Source organism: Chiloscyllium plagiosum, unplaced genomic scaffold, assembly GCF_037043375.1.
Source record: "Chiloscyllium plagiosum isolate Xiang-an unplaced genomic scaffold, Cpla_swu_hap1 HiC_scaffold_24, whole genome shotgun sequence".
Taxonomy (NCBI): Eukaryota; Metazoa; Chordata; class Chondrichthyes; order Orectolobiformes; family Hemiscylliidae; genus Chiloscyllium; species Chiloscyllium plagiosum.
This window is the reverse complement of record NW_028270162.1, coordinates 11,977,475-12,002,548: the sequence shown is the minus strand read 5'-3', so window position 1 is coordinate 12,002,548 and position 25,074 is coordinate 11,977,475. Positions and strand designations below refer to the sequence as shown.

The 25,074-nt window shown below is 40.6% G+C and overlaps 1 protein-coding gene across 3 annotated transcripts in view; it reads left to right on the top strand.

Moving 5' to 3' along the window:
- Nucleotides 1-3,959: 3,959 nt before the first annotated feature.
- The window catches only part of hic2 (hypermethylated in cancer 2), an 80,502-nt gene continuing 59,387 nt past the window's right edge, over nucleotides 3,960-25,074 (top strand). The window contains exons 1-2 of one of the 3 annotated variants that reach the window (XM_043715362.2): nucleotides 3,960-4,104; nucleotides 7,196-7,297. In XM_043715362.2, the coding sequence (XP_043571297.1) occupies nucleotides 7,266-7,297 (32 nt within the window). In that variant the 5' untranslated portion in view covers nucleotides 3,960-4,104; nucleotides 7,196-7,265. Of the gene's footprint in view, nucleotides 4,105-7,195; nucleotides 7,298-10,120; nucleotides 10,145-25,074 lie in introns of those variants that run through there. The other 2 variants (XM_043715365.2, XM_087999898.1) reach the window with 2 other exon arrangements.

The following is a 25,074-nucleotide window of genomic DNA, read 5'->3' as shown; positions in this document are numbered from 1 at the left end:
AACTAGAGGGCATAGGTTTCGGGTGAGAGGGGAAAGACATAAAACAGTCCTAGCGGCAACTTTTTCACGCAGAGGGTGATACATGTATGGAATGAGCTGCCAGAGGAAGTGGTGGAGGCTGGTACAATTGCAACATTTAAAAGGCACCTGGATAGGTATATGAATAGGAAGGGTTTGGAGGTATATGGGCCGGGTGCTGGCAGGTGGGACTAGATTGAGTTGAGATATCTGGTCAGCATGGACGGGTTGGACCGAGGGGTCTGTTTCCGTGCTGTACATCTTTATGACTGTATGAACTGTTGGACAGTGAAATGAGTGGATAACAATCAGGCTAGTGGGATGAATATTTATTAATGGGGTCTGTAAGAGGCAAACAATGCAACCATATATTAACGAGGTCTGGGAACAAGGTTTAGGGTAAGGACATGGGTGAAGCTCAAACCCTGAAGTTGTTGAACTTGATATTGAGACCAGAAGGCTGCAGGAAAATGAGATGTTGTTCTTCCAGCTTGCGTCGAGCTTCACTGGAACACTGCAGCAAGCCTGAGACAGAGATCTTGGACAGCGAATGCGCTGGTTTGTTGAAGGTCTGTAATGCCTAATTTTTTAACTTGGATGCAAAGTAATAAAGAAACAAAGATTTTTTTTACCTAAGATGGTGCAGTGTGAGGTGACATTCGGCACTTTTCAGTGGCGGGCAACTGATGCTTAGTTTCTAAGTGGCCATAAGCACACAAGCAATGTCTATGCACTGAAGTTCAGTCAATGAAGTCGGAGTGATTTTGCTTTTAGACTATATTGGATAGTTGTCTTTCTGTTCTGTAAACTGCAGGTTCAGAGAGGGAGAAATAGGGCAGGTAATAATCATACTGGAAAGGTTCATGTTAAGAGCATAATTAATTATTTGACAGAAGTGATGAAGGTGTATGGCAAAAACATATGAAAACAGGACAAATAAAAACACAATAGATCGAGAGGAGATGTAAATGTTGACAGCAGAATAGCAGAGTGGATGTGAAGTGTGCAAAATCTGACAGACCAGAGAAAGGTCCCATGGCCCTGGAGAGCAATTTAGAATGAATGTAGGATCCTAGTGCTGTGCACCCTCTGACAAGGTAACCAACTCTCATAAAGTAACATAAGGGGCATTCTGACCTTCGGAGGGGTAGAGCTGCAGGTAACCATGGAGTGGGAGCTGGTTTTGACAGTGACAGGAGGGGCTGTGAGAATTAATTTGCAGGGGAGAGACTTTCAACATGAGAGTTAGTGGGGAGATGAGCTTTTGAGTCCACAATAACTAAGGTGGGTAGAGGAGTTGGGAAGGAATGTTTATAATCAATTTGAACTAACAAATTATTTTGTTTTGATTTGATTTGTTTAGATTGATATAGAGTAAACATTATTATCAGGGTTCTGGTGAAGAGTCACTGGACCCAAAATGTTGACTTCGCATTTTCTCCACAGATGCTGCCAGACCTGATGTGTTTCTCCAGTAATTTCAGGTTTTTGCTTTCAGATTTCCAGTATTTGCATGTCTTTGTTTTATTTTATTGTCTTTTTAAAGCTCAACTGACTCACTTGCAGCCCCTAACAAACTACTCAAATTCATCCTGAAGACTCCCAGGTTGTTTCTCAGAGGGAAATAAGTGACAAAACAAGTTCCTCATGCACACAAGACAGATCGCCAAAGTACGGGATGGACTCATCAAAGACTGTTGAACTTCACAGGTGTGTAGCATTGAAACACACCCTTTAGTCCAACTCTTCCATGTCGACCAGATATCCTAAATTAATCTAGTGTCATTTGCCAGCACTTGGCCCATATCCCTCTAAACCCTTCCTATTCATATACCCACCCAGATGCCTTTTAAATGCTGTAATTGTACCAGCCTCCACCACTTCCTCTGGCAACTCATTCCATATACACACCACCTTCTGCATGAATTCCTTTATTTTTCTACTCTATATTAAGAAGGACTTTAATCTTAACTATTATCTTTTTTCTACTTATTCTATGTAGGTCTGTAATGCTTAATGCTTAACTTGGATGCAAAGTAATAAAAGAAACAAAGATTTTTGTACCTAAGATGGTGCAGTGTGAGGTGACATTAGGCACTTTTCACTGTACTCCTATAGTTGAGTACACGTGACAATAAAATCTAAAATCTTCAAAAATAGTACAATTGTTCATTCACCCTGCCTTCTGGCCATGCATTCACCCATTAGATAATCTCCATGCTAAACTCCATCAGGCACACGTCCTGTCTCAGTGCCTCTGATGTGATGACATGGATTCATGTCTGCTGTCTGACAGAAACTTGCTGAGATTGAAAATCTAAAATTGTTGAATTTTATTTCTCTCCGCCCCCGGGAAGGTAGAAATGAATATAGTAAGACTGGGCCTGGCTAGCTGCATGTTAACAAGATTGTCGGAATGACTGGCAGTATCTGAACTTTCCTGACCTCAGTTTCCTCTTGGCTACCTTTAGTGCCTTTTTAGGTTACTTTTTTTTTCCCCTAGAGCCCAAAGCTAACCCTATATTAACTCCCTACCACCGCCACTCGAATCCCCAGGGGACGGACCGCTGCGTTCCCAACACATTCTGCTACTTCGGAACAAAAATGTTGCAATGTGATCAGCTGCAGTTGCCGGGAAAGCCACAAGGTGTCAGGGAATTCGTGTGTTTCTGGCAAAGTGGGCTCTTTGGGGGTTGGGGGCGGTTAGTGCGTATAGGGGTGCATTTCGGCGCTATTGGTTTAAACAAAACGAAATTCTGTCGGGACTATTCTGTCGCTGCACAGTTCTGACGAATCATTGCTAAGACAAAATTGGAGAGAAACGGGTTGAATAGTTTGATCAGCACACGATTTCGCTCTCTCACTTTCTTTTACCTTAAAGGGGATTTTTGGAAGTGGGGCACAAAACGCGTGTCACTTTATGGGTACTCCTCAGGACACAGTGCTACCCTACTCCCTTGAATGAGATGGGGGGGCATTTTCACCAGGAACTCACACACACGTGTTTTAGGACAGGGATGGTGCTTTTCAGATTAAACTATCGACAACCCCTCGTTAATTCCACGCGGCAGGCACCAATTTTTGCCACCAAAAGAGAAGTGTTGCATAACATAAAAGGGTGAATGACTTATCCCAAATACGGTGTGAGATTACTGCTGACGATGTGTAACAGATAGTGGCTGTAACCATACATATGAGCCGGAGATACTCATAGCGCCCAAACAACCAATCCAAGCGACTTATGGGCGGGTTTGCAAGGGTTGGGGGGGATTCAATGATTTCATTTCCGATGGGAACATCTGTGAGCTTATCTTTTGTTTGTTACCGTAAGCACTTCAATAGCCTTTCTGCACAATTACCCCTGCACCCCCCCCCCCCCTTTTCAGCGTTGCTGGTGTATATAACAACCTTTTAGCAAATTAAACAGGAGGGTCAACCTTGCAATGCCTCTACTTATTTGATTTTTTTTAAAGGGCATTGTAAAATTTGTACATGTATGTAAGAACGCCAGAACACTTTTTGTTCCAAACAGCCTGTGGCACAGGATTGCTAAACGCAAAAGAAATATGCAGGTCATGGCATGAATGGTACATTGCAGCTGCCTTGCCCTTGGGAAGTGAAGTTCTTCCATGAGTAGAACTGAATAAAATTAATAAGAGTGTGGTGTGGTGTGATGGGGGGTGGGGAAGGAAGCCTATACATTTATAATTTCAATGTTGTTTCAGTCCTCAGTCCCCGGGAATACAAAGTAACAATAAACAACCCCAAATTTGATACTAAGTAGCAATATTTCTAAGCCGTAACAATGTTGATCAATTGAGGAAAGTTGCAACATTTGCAGATCAGGGTGTCAGCGTCTCATGTTGTCCAACTGGCACAGACGTTTCTCTCTCCGTCTCCTCTCTTCCTGCCTCCAACCTCCTATGTGTGTGTTTCTCCTTCTCCCTCTTTTTTTTTGCTCTTGGCTTCTATTCAAATATTGGGTCAGGGGTGAGATACCAACGTCACTAGCTAGCAAGATGGCGGTGGAAAGACTGTGAGATGAGACCTGGTGTGGTACACTGAAAACCTGGCGGATGTCTCAAGGTATCCTTTCCAACTTTGCTTCTCACTCTCTCTCTGGTCCGGTCTGCTCCTTTCTGCTTGCGGCGGGGTCGGGGTGTCGGCTTTAGGGCGGCTGAAGGTTTGCTCCGTTCTGTGAATTGGTGTCAGTAAAAGTGCAGGATCCTATCTCTTGTGTTGTGCCTACTCCTGAAGCCAGTAATACCAGCTTGGCAAGCTGTGGTCATCGTGTCCTCGGTTTCTTTGCTAACCCTGTTGTTGAACGGAAGAGCATTTTCCCCTCACCCCCCCCCCCTTTCATTTACCCCGTTCCCTCCCCACCGACCGAGAGACATTCCATTCCACTTCTTCCCCCCTTTTTTTCTCTGCATGATTGAAAATCGATCAAATGCAGTTGAAAATTTGGAGATTATTCATTTTCTGACTGAAACAATGTGTTTTTTAATTGAAATCTATGACGGACAATTTGCTGGAGCTGGAGTGAGCGCCATCGTCCAAAGCAAGTATTGATCAGAAAAAGCTTCAAGTATAAACTTTTCTTGCTTCGTATGTTTTCCATTGCCTGTTTCCAATCTGCCGATACAGATTTTTTAAAAAATGTACGTTTTTTTAACGTTAAGTACACTGGAATTTTTTTTAATCTCCGAATGGCAGCGGTGGTTTTAAGTATAAAACGAAACATTCTCTATACAGAACATTGCAATCGAATGCTTACATTGTTCCTTTTTTTTAAGGATGTATATAAATTGCTCAATTCGGAGAAATCTTGTCCCGTTTTCCTGCTCCACCTCCCTTCCCCCGCCCGCCCGCCGCTTTTGAGTTGTCTTCTGTAGCGCACACATTACATCGCTAGGGGAATAGACAATGCCACTCAGAAGGTAAAATTATTAAATTCAATTATCTCTCAAGTCAGTTTAACCCTGGTTTCTTGGCTAAAGGGCAGCTTGTGTATAATACCTTGATACAGATTACTCGCTTAATCAGATCTTTGGCCAAAGTATCTCACTAATATGGGTGCCTCTTTAACCTTGTGGGACATGAAACTAATATAGTTTCAATAGTAAGATTTAATTTCCCACAGAAGTAACAACAGTAAATCGTCCTTCAACTACTCTTTCATATTGTCTGGGTCAGTGTTGCTATGCTTTTTAAAAAATATATTTTTAGTTGCAGAAATGTGTGACCATAAATATCAATATTCAATACTGCAAAATCAGCATTTATAGCTGTGAGAGGAATTCAGAACTTTAGGTTACTGTAGAATGGTGCAAACTTGGAGAATAGCTGTTGAAAATAAGAATTTTCTGAGGATGCCTTTTTAAAATTAATTTTTCTATGAGACTTGGGGAAATAAACATTTGTATGTGCTTGTTAAAACTAAAACGTAGCACTTAATGATTTGTATCTAATGTGAAAAATATTTAATTGCAAACCCAAGTTTTATTGCTATCTCATTAAATGTAAACTTCAGTAAGAGATGATTGGTTTTTGTTTCAATGTAAAGGATTAGGATGAAAGCACCATTTCAACCCTATATCCAAATATTGTTTCAGTTCTCACAAATCACTTTTCATTGCTTCGATCTCCATAAGGATGTGTAACCAAGCTTCTTTTTTTCACTCTGTATATCATAACTGAGTGTACGTTAGATGACTTTCTCCTGGGGAAAAATTTTGAAACTCTTGTTAAATTTGTAAAATTATGAGGTTGAGCACACTTTTTAGAGGCTGAATAATTTGCAATAAAAGTTAAACTTTATACTTTGGAACTCTGAATCAAGAGATGACTATTTATTGAAGGATCACTAATTGGCTCTTTCTACGACATGATGTGTTAGGTTGTCCTGTGTGCAGTGCTACAGGCGCAATCAATCAATCAATCAATTCATAAATAAAACAAGATTTTAATAATAAATCCTGAACATGTGCCATTTTAAAAAAAATCAAATTGGAATTTTCACTTCAGATGTTTTTTTTTAATCCATACTCTTGGGATAAGATGCACCTTGTATAAGACTGTGCACAGTCAGAAATTTGTTCTGCGTTTTTGATTGAATAATTCAGTGAATTGCTACATGGAGTATTGACTTCTGCTCCGCTCTGAGTTTCATCTACTGTAACATGTCTTGTGGGAAAACCCATTAAAGTTACTTTGTTGTCATTCCCCTGCAAAAGACACACCGACAACAAAATAATTGAAAGCTTTTCTAAAAGTCAAATCCAGAAAATTTTTAAAATGTTTGAAAGTTATCATCTCATTTTGATTGCTGTGTGCTTTAAAATAAGATTGTTGCAGTGTGAGGCATCACTAAAAGCTGACTGGTTTTAAAACATTTCCGCAAATATTAAATTAAAGTAGGAGTGTACGTATGTGTTTGTGAATATTGGCAAGTTCATCTATTTGCAACTCTGTTCAGTTTTTGGATCAGTGCAACAGATTTAAGAGTAACAGAGAGAACAGCATTTTAAGATTTTTATACTACCTGTGCTTGCTGTTGTGTTTCTCTAAGCAACATACCTTTCCTGCTGTTGTTTGTTACTGTTTATTAATAAGCATTGCAAGGAAAGGGAGTAACCCAGCTAATTTGCCATTTACATTTCTTTTCGAATTAACTACCTTTTTCTGTGAATCTAACTTTACAAAAGCATGCTTCTGAAATTAAACTGCTGGCACTTTGTGTATCATTGGGTATCATTAATGAACATATTTTCAATAAATACTACACCTGATATGAACTGCAAACTGACATTCGTATTTACAACCAGTGTAATTTTTTTTTGTTTGAAAGTGGCAAATTTTTTTGTAGGAGTGATGTCCAAATAATTATTTTTTGGGGGGAACAGCAGGCAGTTTTGTCAGTTAAAACCAGATATCTTTCCTTTTGCTAGACTGTGCTACTCTGAACTAAACATAAGAGTGAATTAGAATTGATGCATACTGGCAATGCTTGGTACATTTGCAGCTGGCGAAAATAATGGCTAGTATTTTGGATGTTCGGAACATTGGCTAGCTCCTTTTCCTATCAGCCTGATGAATGATGGAGCAGGTTCAATCTGGCCTTGGCGCATCTGTACACTATTCCATTGACCTGTTTCTATTCCATATCTCTTGTTAGGCTCATCTCTCAAAAACCTATTGAGATTAGTCTTGAAAAGTTCACAGATTTTGGATTTCCAATATTCTCCATGTGGAAAATGCTTCAGAATTTCACTCCCAGGTAAATAAAATCTTTAAAATCATCTCCCACTTCCTTTATCCCATTTCCGCCCCCCCCCCCCCCGCCCAAGCAAATCCCAGTGTCACATTAAACACCCAATTGGATCAATACTACACACCACTGCACACTCGCACAATCCAAGCTTCTAACCGAGGACCTCCCAAATTTGGTGTCACAACTTCAGAGAAAATAACAACTGTGGCAGAGCTCTAATCAAGATGCAACAGGATTGTTCTCCTCCTCTAACAGGCCATAGGTCTCCCAGATCTCACCTCGAAATGGAGTCACAGTGGGGAAAAAGTTTGGGAAGCACAGTTCTAACTTCAAAAGGATCATGTCAAGTGAATGCAACTTGTCCTCATAAAGTAATCCTTTAAGCCCTGGTATCATTGTAGTTAATCTGTGCTGTAACCCCCTCTAAGGCAACTATTCCTGAGGAAACATAGTAGGTGCGTCCACTAACCTATCCTTTTATGTGTTTAGATGCCAACAGGTCTGCTACTTGTTTCCTGTTTATATTTCCAATGGCTGAACAAATCCTTTTTTATAAAAAGGAAAAAAATGGCAGAAGAAAATAAAATATTGCTAGATAATTCCAAACAACTCTTCTCCCCCCCCCGCCATGCTGACAGCTCCACAAAATTACTCTATCTCTCATACCCCAGTTCCAAAATAGAATTTGCAAGCTGACCTCTTTAAGCACCTGAGCATAAACCAAATAGGCCACACTCCCCAGTAAACTTTTGTAATCTCACGCAGAATGCGAAATTCCCTCACTTTCCATTTTCTTTTTAAAATGGCAGTGGCAATCATTCATTTTATTGCACCCTGCTTGCTAGCTATATGGAGCGATTACTTTTGACTGTATACTTCTGAAAGGGTCTTTGAAACAGATTTAGTCATTATACTCAAATGAAATCCTGTACTTGAATGGAGAGTGAGAAATTAGGATGCTGTTGGGAAAGAATGGAGGAGTGGGTCTACTTGGATACCTCTTTTCAAGAGTTAGCAGTGGTAGGATGGGCCACGTGATTGTGAAGGCCAACAGAGGACCATAGGCTGCCCCCTCATTAGAGAGAGAGGTGGCTGGTGATGAAGTGAACTTGAGAGCCGCCAAGTCTCCGGTGGGAGAGTGGAGCCTTCATAGTGACTGCAGCTGGGGTGGGAGTTGAACCTGTGGCATACGCATCCCTCTGCATCGCTATCTGATACTTGTAATAGCTATAGAATTCTGTAAGCAACAGCATTGCTCACTTGGGCTCCTCCTGAAAAGAACAGTAAAATGCAGATGTTTCATTTAAATCAAATTGACTTCCAGTCCACGTATCCCAGTAAGCAATGAAGTGCCACTTTACTTTTGTTGATAACATTTTACAGGGAATGACCATTGCCCCAGTCGTGTTGTTTGACCATTGGCTTTGAACCTCTGCTAACTGATCACTAAATTAGTAGGCCTTTAGGTTAACATTTGCACAGATGCAAACTGACTTCAGGTGTCTCTACGTTGAATACGTCCCACTCAGGAATATGCAGATTCCGTTAAGGCCTGGAGCTTAGTAGTGTATATGTATTCTTTTTCTTTTTGCAATTCAAAAGGGGCTGCAGAAAAAAATGTACTGCATCCAAATATTGGATTTGGAATTGAACCCACTGCCTCGTGACAAGTTGGAAGATTTCCTAACATGAAGAAATCTACTGTTGTCATCCAATGATTTATTGTTTCATTAATTTAATGGGGAAGGAAGTGCAGTGGAATACTGTCAATATGTCCAAGGTTTCTGAAGCTTGTTTACGGGAGTCTTGTGTGTGAATTTGAGCAGCTAAGTGTTGGGGCAGAAGGGGGAAACCAATTTTTTTTTTAATGTGTTTCACTATTAGTACTGTGTCAACATCAGCAGTGGTTCAAAAGTAAGTTATTTTATGTGAAGCATCCTGAGAGACATTAGATTTATTTTAGTCCACCACCACAGTGTGTATCAGGTTTTTCTTTAAGATCAGCACTGATGAATCTGACTAAATTTTACTGAATTAGCCGTGACAACCATTGATAGTAGACAATGTGCCAAGTTTTTATCTCTTGGGATGATACACATGGGAGGCTAATCATTTTTATCAAAGATATATCCAGTTACTTCCATAATGCTTACAAATACTCTACTGAAGAGCTGGTGGTGCAGTAGTAACCTCACGTGACAAGTTATCATGCAACCCAGGTTCTGAGGAAACTGGTTTGGATCCCATTATGATAACTTGCAGAATCTAAATAGGATTGATGGAAATGAAAACTAATCTCATGACCATGGAACTGTCAATTGTCTTCAAAACCCACCTGATTCATTTAAAGTGCTTTAGGGAAGGGAACCTGCTATCTCTATCTGATCTGCATGTGACCCCAGACACATAGCAATGTGGGTAACTTAACTACTCTCTCAGATCATTCAGTAAGCCACTTGATACAAAGGCACTTAGTGGTGGACAGCATTGCTGGTTTTGCCAATTTCATTCACATCCCATGATCAAACAGATTAAAAAATGTATCTCCAGGTAACAGCTCCTTTGCTAAAAAGCTTGCCTATGTTTCCTGACGTAGCAGAAACTTGAAAGCGAGATGGCTTTGGTTAAATACTGTCTGCTCATTCAGGAGAGGAGAGCAGATGAGGATTTGAGGCACTTGAACGAAAAGAATGATTTGTGTTGCTGTTAAGCCTGTCTTGATTTCTGTGTATCTCAGTGTGCTTTACAGATAATGAATTACTTCTGAAGTTTGGTCACTTCTGTCATGTAGGAACAACAGCTGGATTGTATGCAGTTGTATTCCCATGAACAGCAATGAGATAAATGACAAAGGTAATCTGCTTTTGTGATATTGATTGAGGAATGCATGTTAGTGCCCTTTCAAGAGCTCCCTGACTCTTCAGAATAGTGTTGGATTTTTAAGATCCATCCAAGAAAGAGCAGATGGAACCTTGCTTTAACATTTGATCCCGGAACATAATTGAGATTATTTATCATTTCCTGTAATATCAAAAAGACATCTCTTCTCCTATTAGTAACAGGATATGATCCACTGATATCCCCTAGCTGTGAATCATCCCAGCTCCATTATTTTACTGCTCAAATGAAAATCCTAGTAAGTGGGAATAATTAAACTTCTAAAGGTAGCTTGCACCCAAACAGCATCTCGTCACCATATGGCATAACATTTTTCTTTGTTTAACAATTTTATTCCTATACTTACACTTAATCGGTGCCTGACATACTTTTTATGACTTTCTTTGAAAACGGATCCACTAGATGTCACTTGGGTGGGACCTCAATAGATTCAGTTTGCAAGCATTGCCTGTCTCAAATCTGTGCACATCTGGTGTTGAATTTATACCTAAATTGGAACCATCTACCTCATATTAGTTTTTTTTTTCCCTGGCTTATAACAGGACAATGTCCTGAATGAGGAAATAATGTGCCTGACCAATTGTTTAATTTGACTGTACCTACCTTGTGTTGCTTCATGTTAGCAACATTCTAAAGTGGACAAATGTATTTAATTTCTGGGAAAGTTTTAATTTTACTGTGCTCTCCAACAAGTTAGACTGGCCATTGATTACTGCAGTTGAATGGTGTAGGATTTGATAGAGATGGCAAACTGCAGTTTGGTAAAAACAATGACTGCAAATGTTGGAAACCAGATTCTGGATTAATGGTGCTGGAAAAGCACAGCAGTTGAGGCAGCATCCGAGGAGCAGTAAAATCGACGGTTCGATGAAGGGCTTTTGCCCGAAAATTCAATTTTACTGCTCCTCGGATGCTGCCTCAACTGCTGTGCTTTTCCAGCACCATTAATCCAGAATCTGGTTTCCAACATTTGCAGTCATTGTTTTTACCAAATTGCTAGTTTATTCTAGTTGAAGGAGCTAAAAGCTAAGGTGTGTTGAATGGGTGTTCGTATGTAGGAGACCTACCTGTTTATATTTTATTTAGTCATGGACATCACTGGCCAGGGCTCACTGACTGTGATTTATTGCCCATCCCTAGTTGCCCTTGAGATGGTGGTAGTGAGCTGCTGCTTTGAAACACTACAGTTTATGTGCTGTTAGTAAACCCACAATCCCTTAAGAGAGAATTTCAGGCTTTTTATCCAGTGCCATTGAAGGAATAGCAATATAATTCCAAGTCATGTTAGTGAGTAGCTTTTGAGCGGAACTTGCAGAGGGTGGTGTTCCTATGTATCTGCTGCCTGTGTCTTTCCAAATGGAAGTGACGAAGGTTTGGAAGGTGCTGTCTAAGGATTTGTGGTGAATTACTGCAGTGCATCTTGTGGGTGAGAATGAAATAGAATCTCTGGGGGTCAGGCTAGACAAGTTGGGTAGAATCATATTGGGCTGTCTGTCAGGGTTGTAATCCAGTGATTCTGTGCAAAAGTGCCTCTGATTGAAATGTCTGACTCGGTTGATACTCCTGTCTCTGATTACCCGTAATTAATGGTTTCCTTCAAGAATTATGGGACCATACCTCGGCGTGCGTCACTGCCTTGAGTAGAGGAGGGGAGAATGTTGGAGGGGATTTAGAGAGAAGAATGAGCTTGATGAGGTGTGAAGGCTTTAGTACAGAAGAGATTAAGTTCCCAGGATGAGGGTCTTCTGTGGTTAGATTGGAGTAGTTAAAGATTTCCTTAGAGAACCTTTTGAGAGAAGAGTTAATCCAAGTGTTTAAAATTGTGAGGAGTTCAATTGAAGTAGACAGTTCCTATTGACAGAAGGGTCAAAAACCAGAGGACTTTTATTTAAAGCAGTTCACCAAAAAAAAACCCAAGGGTGATTAAAAGAATAATGTTTTTCATGCAGTGAGTGTTCAAGATTTGCAATATGCTGCTTGAGGTGTTTTGGTTTGGGCGTTTATACTACACCTTTGCTGCTGCTCCTGTTGGGGTTAGGCAGTGAAAGGCAGACTCGCAACTGCCTCATCAAATATATTTTTTAACAAATGTCCTTTGAACCATTCAATAAGATCATGGCTGATCTATAGTTTTGACTGTACGCTCCCACACAATCCCAATATCCATTAAACCCCTTTTAACACTGAAATATACAGCTCTGGTCTCCTTAAGTATACTCCATGATTGACCATCTTCAGCGATCTCGGATAAAATATCCTGAAGTTTTATGAATAAAGAGAGTTCTTCTCATTTCAGTCCTAAATGATGAATCCCTCATTCTGAGACTCTGGCCCCTAGTTCTAGACTCCACAGCTAGCGAATCTGTGCATCTGCATTTAAAAAAAAAAATCATGTTTCAGTGAGATTGCCTGGTAGCCTTTAAATTTTAGGCTTGATAACTTCTTGCAGGCGAATTCTTTTATTCCGGGAATCAGTCTTAGAAACCCTCAGCGCAATGTCTCCAAGGCAAGAATATACTTCCTTCAGTAAGGAGGACATCTGTGTGGTTCAGTTTCATGTTGCTGTTGCTCCACGCTTCCTGGGACGCTGCCAGACTCCATTGAATCTTCTAAAGCAGTCCATTATATAGAATGTGGTGAACTCTGTTACTTAATTTCTTGTCATTATGGGTTTTATTTACATTTAATATTACTTTACTGTATAGCACTGTTTGGCTGGTCATGGGTTACCTTAATTGGATAGAAATGTAAAAATACATTTTCCAGTTTAAAATGGCATAAATATGGATTTACGTTACAATAACTTCTATTACATTGAAGGTATTGTATAAATCTAGGTTCCCAAGGTGCTTCACAGGAAAATATAAAATCAAATATAACAGCGAGTTATACAAGGAGATATTGGGTCAGGTGATCTAAAGCTTGGTCAAAAAGGTGAGTTCTCAGGAAAGACTGAAAGGAGGACAGCAAGATGGTGGAGTGGAGAGGTTTAAGGTGGAAATTACAAACTTTAGGGTCTAATAAAAAGAAGGCAGCCGTCAGTGGTGCAATAATTAAAATCAAGATAACTTTGCAGGATTTTTTTTCCTTCTTCTCCAGCAGCACTGTTTTGGGAGTTTATTTTTTTTTCTCTCCAGTTTGCAAGCTGCGTGCTTTCTCATGTGGCATTTTAGATAACTAACAACTTATTTATTAAGGTAAAACGCGCACAAAATTTTCGCTTGTCTTTCTCCAAATATGTCCAGGATTTAATCCTGAGAAGCACAGGTAATAGACATACAAATTACTCTGTGCAGTTTGCCTCTTTATTATGATGATTCTCTTTGGTACAATGGTGGGAACAGGGTACAAAATTGGCCAAGTTGGGCTGCTGCAAAAGGGCAGAAATGCCATCACTCTAGGCAGATGAGGTAGCAAAACTTGGAGAGTTAAAGGTGATGCCTTGTATGACGATGATTTTTTGCATTTTGTGGTATGTTTTTAGTCCATCTAAATGCACAGTGCATCCTTTTTTTTTGTCAGCATTGAACAGTCTTAATATTTCACTAGATATTTGTATAAGTTTCCTGTGCAACAATCAAGTTGTTAAATGCAATGTAAAGTCCACTGATTATGGTTCAAGTTGGACCAGGATTGTGTTAACAACATTCAAAAGGCAGACGTGATCAGATTCAAGAATATTGAGCACCGACAGCTTTCTTCTCCAGTGCAATGCTTTGTCTATGACTGCAAAAATGCCTTGAAGTTATTACAAGTGCTGCTGGACTTGAGCATTACAGCTCTCGCTAACGTTAGGTGGCTTTGTTCAGGGATGTAGACCATAAAAAAACAAATGCATCACTCCAATCCCAGTAAATAATTGATGTTGCCACTGGAGAAAGAGGGCTTTGTGGTTGTACCATTGCAGCCTCAGCCTAATATATAAGCAGCTATCACCTGTCTGTTTTAAAACAAGTTGTTGTTTTCATCAACTGGATCTGAACCAAGAAGGAGGAAAATTAAAATTGGCCCAGAGGCGCTTCTGTAATTAAATGTCTTTTTTTGACAGCAGCTTAGAAATAAGGCTGGCAGTTGTAGTCAAATGTTGACTCCGTCCCATCCCCTTTAGTTGGAGATCCATTTATACCTAACTTTTTTTTTTAAAAGGAAAGGTGTGAAGCCTTTGCTTTGCAGTATCCCGTGAACCAGTGAGGGTTTATTTAGGGAGTTGGTAGGCAATGAATGATTGAAGGAATACTTTACTTTTGCAAGGTTACATGAACTTGCAACACTCCTGCATTTCTGAAAAATAACAGCATTCAGATTAGAATTGTAACGAAACCACATCAATTGATGGGTTTTTAAGACTGATTCCTTCGGTGAATCTGCAAATAGTTTGAGCCAAGACACCTTTCAAAAGGAATGAGACTGATAGCGTCAAATTTCTTGGTTTTTGTTTGTGCGATTATATTCATGGGTTATTTTCTACATGGCCCCAGGTAAAACGCTTTTGAAATACTGTAGTAATTATCAGGTAGTAAATAGTTTGCATACATCAGGCAAAAATAGTTTTCAGGTTATTACAGTGAGCTATTTCCTTAACCTTTTTGAGTTTTCCTTTAAGAACATTGGACTTCCAAGTGAGAAAATCAATTGGGCTCACATTGAGATTCTCAGCAATATTTCTTGACCTCACTGTATCCAAAGGACTGAGTATGGGCTACTTGAATCCAACCCACTTGGCACACGGATTTTTTTTAAATTGCTGCATATGAGAGATTCAAGCTGTCAAAAATACATGAGCTACAATATGCAAGCAAGCATACTTCATATGGGAGGGAAAAATGTGACTTGATGGCAAGACTACACCAGTATATAGCTGCTTTTGGTGTTCCATCATGCTATCTTTGCCTTGGAAGATGGAGACAGCAGGTTCAGTTCAAAGGCTGCATCAAACTTGTGCTACTTTCAGAACATGGCAATGCAAGTTAAAGAGCAGCCTCTTTGTAATTGTGCTTTCAGTGAAGTGTGAAAATGTTGATGAGGAACAATTCAATCATTAGGTTGTTCACAGATATGCTTGAGATGTTAATCTTTTCGTAATTTAGAATGAGGTTTAGTACATGGAAATCTTTTTTTAAATTATAGTCTAATGCACTTTTTTTTAAGAAATACTGTGCATCCATTTAAAGGGCATTTAAACCAGAGAGTGATTCACCAGAAGGATGATGTCTGGCATGGGAACCTATAGTTGAGAAAAGATTTGAGGTGCTGGGTTTTCTTTTTGCTGCCTCCAGAGAATTCAAAAAACATGTTTAATATATTCTGTTGTCAAAGTCTAAGATCTTCTGGTAAGAGTAAATAGGGAAAGGCAATGTCCTCTGGTTGATTTTGCCCTTCCCAGCAGCTGATTAGCTACTTTGCCATGGTACTGTAGTGACATGCGATGTAAAAGCACCTCTTCAAACTGTTAGGAGGTTAGAAAAGTTGTCTTTTACACAAGAGAATTGTTAGAACTTGCCCTGCTTTGTCACCAGAAGTTGGTGGCAGTTGAGACAACACCCTCTTGTAATAGGAATATTTCAATCTTAAAAATAATCCAATATTTGAAACAGAGACGAGCTTCAGTAAGCTTTAATCATTTTACAACAACAAAATGTATTTATATAGCCCTTTCCAATATGATACAATACTCCAAGGTGCTTTGCAGGACAATGCCAAACCAGGCACCAGTCCACATGAGAAAATATTAAGGCAGATGACCAAACACTTATTTGCAGAGGCATGTTTTAAACAATGTCAAAGAGGAAAGTGAGTTGAAAAAGAGAAGCCTGAGCATTTGAAGGGATAGTCGCCCTCGGTTGAATGGTTGAACACACCATCCTGCTCTAGCTGGTTCTTTTTCTTCATGATCATTGTTCAGAAACACAACATCCCTTTCCAAATATACAGTGGTGATGTCTGGCTGTGCATCTCCTCTCCTCGCAATGAAAAGCTGCGCTAAGGCCCTGTCTGCCCTTAGGGTTAAGGAATCTTCCACTTTCACCTATTTCAATAAGGAGCAGACCATGTTCTGTGTGTTGTCCTGGGCCTATATGAGGCCTATATATGATACAGGAGTATCATTTGGTCTATTGAGTCTGCTCTGCCATTTGACCATGACTGAGACGTTTCTCAACCCCATTCTCCCGCCTTCTCCCTTGATCCCCTTACTAATCAAGAACCTATCTATTTCTGTCTTAAATATATTCAATTATTTGGCTTCCACAGCCTTCCACAACAATGAATTCCACAGATTCACTATCTTCTGGGTTGGAGAAATTCCTCTTCATCTGGGTTCTAAAGGATTATCCCATCATTCTGAGGCTGTGCCCTCAGGTCATAGTCACTTGCTTGTGGAAACAACATCTCCATGTCTACTCTATCTAGCCTGTCAGTATTCTGTAAGTTTCAATGAGAACCCCTACTTCATCCTTTTAAAATCCATCGAATACAGACGCAGTGTCTTCAACTGCTCCTCATGACAGGCCCTCCAGTCATGGGGTCATTCAAACCTCCTCTAGATCCCCTCCAACACCAGTATATAGGTCCTTAGACACAGGCCCCAAAACTGCTCTCAATATTCCAAATGTAGCCTGACCAGAGCCTTACACATCTTTAGCAGTGTATCTCTGCTCTTGTATTCTACCTCTCTTGAAATGAATGGTAACATTGCATTTACCTTCCTAGCTGTTAACATTAAGAGAATCCTGAACAGAATTCTCAAGTCCCTTCAGATTTCTGAAGCCTTTCTCCATTTATAAAATAGTTTACACCTCCATTCTTCCTACCACAGTGCTTAACTTCTTTCTTTCTCATGCTGTATTCTATCTGCCACTTCTTTGCCCACTCTCCAGCTGTCCCATCCTTCCTGCTCCCTCAACACTGCTTGTCCCACCATTTATCTTTGTGTCATCCGCAAACTTAGCAATAATGTCCTCAGCTTTGACAAAATGTCTGTTAGACTTGAAACGTCAGCTCTTTTCTCTCCTTACAGATGCTGCCAGACCTGCTGAGATTTTCCAGCATTTCTCTTTTTTGGTTTCAGATTCCAGCATTCGCAGTAATTTGCTTTTATGCCCTCAGTTCTTTTTGTCCAGATTGTGAATGTATAATATGAATAGTTGTGGTCCCAGCACTGACCCCTGCAAAACTCCATGATTCACTGGCTGCCATCCAAAAAAAGATCCTTTTATAACCACTCTCTGCCTTCTGCTGGTCAACCAATCTTCTATCCATGCCCCGAACACTAGAGGCTCTTACTTAGCAGCATCCTGTGTAGCACCATGTCAACGGCCTTCTTAAAATCCAAGTTCACCATATCCACGAGCTCTCCTTTTGTCTAACTTGCTCATTATCTCCTCCAAAGAATTCTAACAGATTTGTCAGGCATGTCCTCCACTTGACAAAGCCGTGCCAACTCGAGTACTCCTCAAACTCATGCTTAATCACTCTCAAATCTCATCAATATATTTTATTCCTCGATCAACATCTCCAGAACAGGTTAACCTGTGCCACACAATTGCCAAGCAACAACTCTCTCCACTGAATCTAATTGCTGAATACTAACAACCAAGATCCTCCAGTTACTATGGTTGAGAAAGTGGACTGGACTGACCATACAAATACTGTAACAGGAAGAGCAGGTCATAGGCTAGGAATTTTGCAGTGAGTAGCTTGTCTTCAATCTCCCCAGTTCCTGTCTATTATCTTGAAAGCAGGAGCCAGAAGTGCAATGGAATACTCTCCATTTGTCTCTGAGACCTTGGAGTTCAAGTTCATAGCTCCTTGAAAGTGGAGTCACAGGTAGATAGGACAGTGAAGAAGGCGTTTGGTATGCTTTCTTTTCTTTGTCAGAGTATTGAGTACAGGAGTTGGGAGGTCATGTTGTAGCTGTACAGGACATTGGTTAGGCCACTGTTGGAATATTGCGTGCAATTCTGGTCTCCTTTCTATCGGAAAGATGTTGTGAAACTTGAAAGGATTCAGAAAAGATTTACAAGGATGTTGCCAAGGTTGGAGGATTTGAGCTATAGGGAGAGGCTGAACAGGCTGGGGCTGTTTACCCTGGAGCATCAGAGGCTGAGGGGTGACCTTATAGAAGTTTTAAAATTTATGAGGGGCATGGATAGGATAAATAGACAAAGTCTTTTCACTGGGATCGGGGAGCCCAGAACTAGAGGGCTTAGGTTTAGGGTGAGAGAGGAAAGATGTAAAAGAGACTTAAGGGGCAACTTTTTCACACAGAGGGTAATAAGTATATGGAACAAGCTGCCAGAGGATGTGGTGGAGGCTGGTACAATTGCAACTTTAAGAGGCATTTGGATGGGTATATGAATAGGAAGGGTTTGGAGGGATATGGGCCGGGTGTTGGCAGGTGGGACGAGATTGAGTTGGGATATCTGGTCGGCGTGGATGGGTTGGACCGAAGGGTCTATTTCCATACTGTACATCTCGATGACTCTAGGACTCTGAGAGTGACTCCAATGACACTCAAGTAGTTCAATACCGTTCAGGTCAAAGCAGCCTGCTTGACTGGCACCGTATCCACCACCTTCCAATGTTCACCCATTCCCTTCACCACCAGTGCACAGTGGCAGCAAAATGCACTGCTGTAATTCACGATGCCTCTTCCAAACAAGACTTCTCAGTTTTGAAAGTCAAGAGCAGTTTTTGCACGGGAGCAGCACCTGATGCGAGTTCCCTCCCAAAGTGTGCATCATCCTGAATTGAAACTGTCATTGTTTCTTCACTGCTGGGTAAAAATCCTGGAAATTACTATCAAACAGCAGCAGGGTGTCCCTGTATCCCAAAGACTAGCAGTTCAAGGAGGGAGCTCATCACCATCTTTGGGGCAATTTGAGATGGGCATCAATAGAGATACTCACTAGAGATGCCCACATCCCATGAACCAATAATACACTTCTTTAAAAAATTAACTGGTCATTATTGCTTTGTTATTTCTTTGGAACTTGGTGTTTGCAAATTGACTGCCTTGTTTCCTCCATTGTAATAGTGTCTACATTTCGAAAAATAAAACGTGTTTTGGGATTTCCTGAGGTTGTCAAAGGTACTAATCGAAATGTAGGGTTTGCAAGAAGTTGGTAGAGACAGTGTGGTGAATAATTTCCTCTTGTGCTGTAAACTCACTACGATTTTAGATTCTATTATTGTGACTTTAACAGTTCTTAAAAAAAAAAGGTTGCATATATCCAGCTAACTTTGGACATTCGATCCCTTTAAGGCTTTCCACTTTATCTTTGTGCATGTATTTTGTATGCTTTTGAGTCTTATTATTTAAGGAAATTAAATGCAAGCTGCAGCATTATGCATCATTCATTTTTAACAACTGGCTTTGCTTGAATGTTTCAAATAATCGTTATCAAGGGTGAGGTGTTATGCAAAAGATAAATTCAGTTGTTAGGGAATATTTCCGTATACTGTATTTATTTTACTGTGTCTGGAATGTTGAACCATTGTCAAGTAATTTTAAACCTTTTTTTAAAAAAAGACAAAAGTGTTACACATACTGGTTTATTTGACATTGAATATGTTTGTAGTCAGATCTGGACTTTGAAATTCATGTTCTAGATTAGTGGTGCTGGAAGAGCACAGCAGTTCAGGCAGCATCCAAGGAGCTTCGAAATCTGACCATGTTGCTGTGGTTGAGGCAAATAACATAGATATTTTTAAGGGGAAGCTTGATGAGCACATGAGCCAGGGGAAAGGAAGAGAGTTTTTTTTTTTGACTGTGCATGATAAAGTAAATAGATGCTTATTGAGTTTGAACACCAGAGAGATCCATTGATTAAAATGGTCTTATTTTGTGTTGTGAATACTATATACACTTGTGTTTTGAACATTAATTTCATTTTCAAGGGAGGAAAAGTCAGGATTGAAGTTGCTATATCAACAAGTAGGAAATAAGTAAAAGGGGCTTTTACTGCAAGGGGTAAGCAGTTGGTAGTAAGTAGAGGCTGTCAATTCTTTAAAGAGGTTTTGGGGTTTCTTGGTAATTGGAAAAGGGTGGGAGTGCTGGAAGGCTATCAAAAGTCTGTGCCCATCTGGTCAGTTTGTCACTCTGGTCTGGGGACAAAATAGCTTGCCAGAAGTTGAGGAGTGGATACATCTGACTAGCCAGCTGGTAGGTAGGTACGGGATGTCTGTCCTCCTCTGCTGTCCTCACATCATTTGATGCATTGGTAGCTCTTCTGAACAGGCTAAGTAACTAATGCTGCCACGCACCATTCTCAGACTACCCTCTCTCCAGCTTCTATAATTGGTGAGTGCTGGGCAATAAGTGTAACTGTGCCACATTGCCCACATCCTGAGAAGTAAAAGGTTAAACTGTTGTGAGAATTTGCAGTAGAATTTCCCAGTGTTGTTGCAGGTATATACGTGTAATTGCTCCAGTGTGGAGACCTGGTGTTCAGCAGTTTGTTTAAATGCTTCTTTGTAACCAGCAGAAGTTTCCAGCTTGCTGAAATCTACATGCAGACTTTTAATTCTGGTCCAGCAGAAGTTGAGGTTTCAGTGCTGCGCCTATATTTCATTTTTAGTAAATGTATCAAGGCAGTTTCTTCTCAGCTTGACCACTGTTTTCATGTGCTCATTCTGAAGTTCTCCTGTTAACTTCAACTCCTGGTGAAAGTGAGTCAAATGAACCTGCTACCATGCTATGGATGTACAAGCAGCAGGTACTGGCTGTTGGTTCGCAGGTGATAGCCACCCAATTTATGCAACTCAGAACAAGATCTCACTAACCACATGGTGAGTCTACAGGACCCATATTGTCTGTCCTGGTTGTTTATTTGAGTGTGCTATCCATGGGTCTGTGTGAGAGCAGGAATCCAGCAGCTCTATGCTTGACTCTGTGTAGGAGTCCATCATTGCTGCTGTCCAGCCCCATTGTTAACCAGCTTTTGTTGCACTTGACCTGAACCTGTAGTGTTTTGATTAAAGCCAGAAAACAGTAACTGGGTAGGAAAGGTGGAGACCTGCTGACTTCCGTTCTCTACTTTCCCCCCTCTCTGCCTCTACTCTAGCACAGAGTGAACAATACCAGGTGTTACCACATAGGCCAAAAGTGCAGGGCAGCTAGGAGAGTTGAGTTAAATGTTTTATTCATTTGTAGGATCTGGGCGTTGTTGATTAGCCAGCATTTATTGCTCGTCCCTTATGCTTGAAGGATCTTTGTAGTGATTGGTACAACAGAATGGCTTGCTAGGCCTTTTTCAGCGGGCAATTGAGAGTATGGGTCTGGAGTCACATGTAGACCAGACTAGGTGAGGATGGCAAATTTCCTTCCTGAAGGACATTAGTAAATCAGATGGGGTTTTCCAACAATTGACAATGGTTTAATGGTCATCAGTATATTTGTAATTTCAGGTGTTTTACATTGAAATCAAATTCTGTTGGTGGGATTTGAACCCAGGACTCAAGAATATTAGCTGAGTTTCAGGATTAATAGTCTACCGGAAACATAAGTGTCATTGGCAAAACCTGCATTTATTGCATCACAAAATGCCTGAGAATTTGCTAATCAGCTGTTTGCTGAAACTGTTATACTGAGGCCAGTCTAGGGGTTTCTCATGCAACCCAGGCAGGTTAAAAGTAAAGCACTTGGTGTGGATCTGAACATACAGCATAGGCCAGAAAGGGTAAAGGTAGCAGATTTCTTACCCTCAAGGACACACGAGTGAACCAGATGGATTTTTGTAAAAATCCATTTGTCTCATATCACCATTACTGAGATGAGCATTTTTATTCCAAATTTGTTAATAACACTTTTTAAATACCCCAGTGGTTAGCACTGCTGCCTCACAGCGCCAGAGATCCGGGTTGAATTCCCGCCTCAGGCGACTGACTGTGTGGAGTTTGCACGTTCTCCCCGTGTCTGCGTGGGTTTCCTCCGGGTGCTCCAGTTTCCTCCCACAGTCCAAAGATGTGCAGGTTAGGTGAATTGGCCATGCTAAATTGCCCGTAGTGTTAGGTAAGAGGTAAATGTAAGGATATGGGTGGGTTGCCCTTCAGCGGGTCAGTGTGGACTTGTTGGGCCGAAGGGCCTGTTTCCACATGGTAATGTATTCTAAAAAAATCTTTAAAAAATCCAGTTGCGCAGTAGAATTTGAAATTGCTGATTATTCAATGAGTAGCAAACCATTATATCTGGCATGTGGACCCTGCTGCATATTCAATTTTTTTTCCTATTAATTTCAATCAATTTTTGAATGATTTTAACAGGATCTGAAAATAAATAGGAAATAGATTTAATTTTAGCATGTGTATTGACAGCTTGATAATAAAATAGGTCCTGGAGAGAAGGTCTGTTTCTGAATTTGAAATATGCTTTGAATCTATTCAGAACATGGTATGCAGCTCCACAAGTGTTTCTTCCCCATGTGCTTCTAAATTCAGTCAGGTGTCGGAGGGAGGGAAGAAAGGCAAGATTGAAATCTGATCATATACCCCAGCAAATGGTTAGTGAGTGACACTGACAAAAGGTTTGAACTGGAGAAATGGTGGTGGATATTTGTGTAGCACCTTGAAACCGTATAGCTGAGAAATCAGCAAACATCTATAACAGAGAAGTCAGCGCAGATGACAAAGTCTGGTTGTAAATGGCTTGTGGAAGCGGTTGAAGGTAGAGGTGATACTGAAGGGTTTTGGGAGGGAATTGCGTAGAGCATAGCCCAGTTGTCTGTAAACATTGGGTTTGTAGTGCGAGGTGGTCCCTCAAGCGAGGCAACTAAGTTCAGAATTTTTTATTGTGGGAGGATTGAGAGGCACTGGAAATTAACAAGGATTTGATCCAAGTGTGAAACTGGTCTTGAGCAGTAATGTTTCAAGTGGAAAGTATTATCCTCAGGATGGAAATGGCGGCCATTAAGTTTTTGGGGGAGTAGAGGATGTGTGTGTATATATAATAGGTTGAGCAATTACTGTTTACAGCGTTCTTCTCCTGAACTTCTGTTGAGACATCTCACTCTTTACTCTGAGGAATGTCTACTATTGAAGGGAATGTTTGGTATTTGGGGAAAGGTGAATTCAAGGATGATCAGAATTAACTAATGTTGGTAGGCAGGGGGTGGGTACTCAGATACTGGAGGTTAGAGTCAAGATTAGAGTGGTGCTGGAAAAGCACAGCAGGTCAGGCAGCATCCGAGGAGCAGGAAAAATTGATGTTTCGGGCAAAAGCCCTTCATCAGGAATGAGCTTCCTGATTCCTGATGAAGGGCTTTTGCCCGAAACATCAAATTTTTTTTTTTCCCCCCTGCTCCTTGGATGCTGCCTGACCTGTGCTTTTCCAGCACCACTCTAATCTTAACTAATATTAAACTGGTGGCATTGCTGTCTGAGATTACCACAAACTGTCTGTGTGGCGCTTGCACATTCTCCCCGTGTCTGCGTGGGTTTCCTCCGGGTGCTCCGGTTTCCTTCCACAGCCCAAAAATGTGCAGGTCAGGTGAATTGGCCATGTTAAATTGCCCATAGTGTTAGGTGAAGGGGTAAATGTAGGGGAATGGGTCTGGGTGGGTTGCGCTTCAGCGGGTCGGTGTGGATTTGTTGGGCCGAAGGGCCTGTTTCCACACTGTGTAATCTAAAATGAAGCCATGCTATGGGAACTTACCTAGTTTGGCTTATAATGTCAGAAGAATGGTTTCTTAACAATAATTTGTTCTGGTACAGTATTTATACTGAGTGAATGGGGTTTGATGTGAATTAGGATACATACAGAAGAGTTTTGATTGAGCTCAAATTGACAAAGCTAGATTCTTCAGTGTCATGTCTAACTGGTTAAGCTTCATGTGCTAGCCTAATAACTTATTCTGAAAACCCACCTTCCAATGACTTCTTCCTTCCCTAAGCTTCATCCTAAAATTCCACCAACTCACTTGTTTACAAGTCTAGGTATGTGGAGGCCAAACTTGGTTTCTAAGGAATGAATGAAAGACTAAATGTTCATTTCATATACATTAATGCCTCATTACCTCAAAATCTTACCAGGTATAAATTTCAAAGGTGCTACACAATAAAGTAAATTGAATGTGTCTTCACTGTTGTAATGTTGGAACGTGGAACAACCAGTTTGCAGAAAGAAGTGCCTGCAAACGCTTCATGATCAGGTGATCTGTTTTATAAATGATAGTTAAAGAATAAATATTGACCAAGACACTGGGGAGCGTCCACCTGCAAAACTCCCAAAATTCAGCAAAGAAGCAAAGTTTAAAGTGCTACAAGTTGCTTTAGGAAATTCTCATGATCAAATCTTTTGTTGACCACGAGACATTTGCAGATGTACTGTGTGCAATAGTAATTGACCTGAATTGCACTGTGTACCAAACTGTACAAATTATTCAGCTTTGCAGGAAGATGCACTTGGAAGATGATGATTTTGGCAGTTGTATACATCATTGTGATTTCAGATAATCTTTAATACTACTGCATCACCTGGCTATTCAGCTAATGTTTGTTTGTGTGGGAGTTAACATCTCACTAGCCTTGTGGTCATTCTTTCCTGTAACACTTTGCAGTGTGATTTTTTAGCTATTTTAGCCCAGCAGGTTTTCTGTTGTTCTCCATATTCCTTGTCACAATATCTGTTATTGTATCTTTCAATTCTGATCTTCTGCAGCATACTCTCTCAAATGTCTTGCATGCTTCCACTTGTCATTTCTGCTGTCAACCTTCAGCCACGCATGTTGGAGGAGCATTTGTACATGTGGTCCACACAATAACAACTTCCACTGATGTAGCATTTTGAAGCACCCATGTGACTAATAGATGAGTGTGGTGTTGGAAAAGCACAGCAGGTCACGTAGCATCTGAGGAGTAGGATGTCGTCCTCACTACCCCCCCCCCCATCC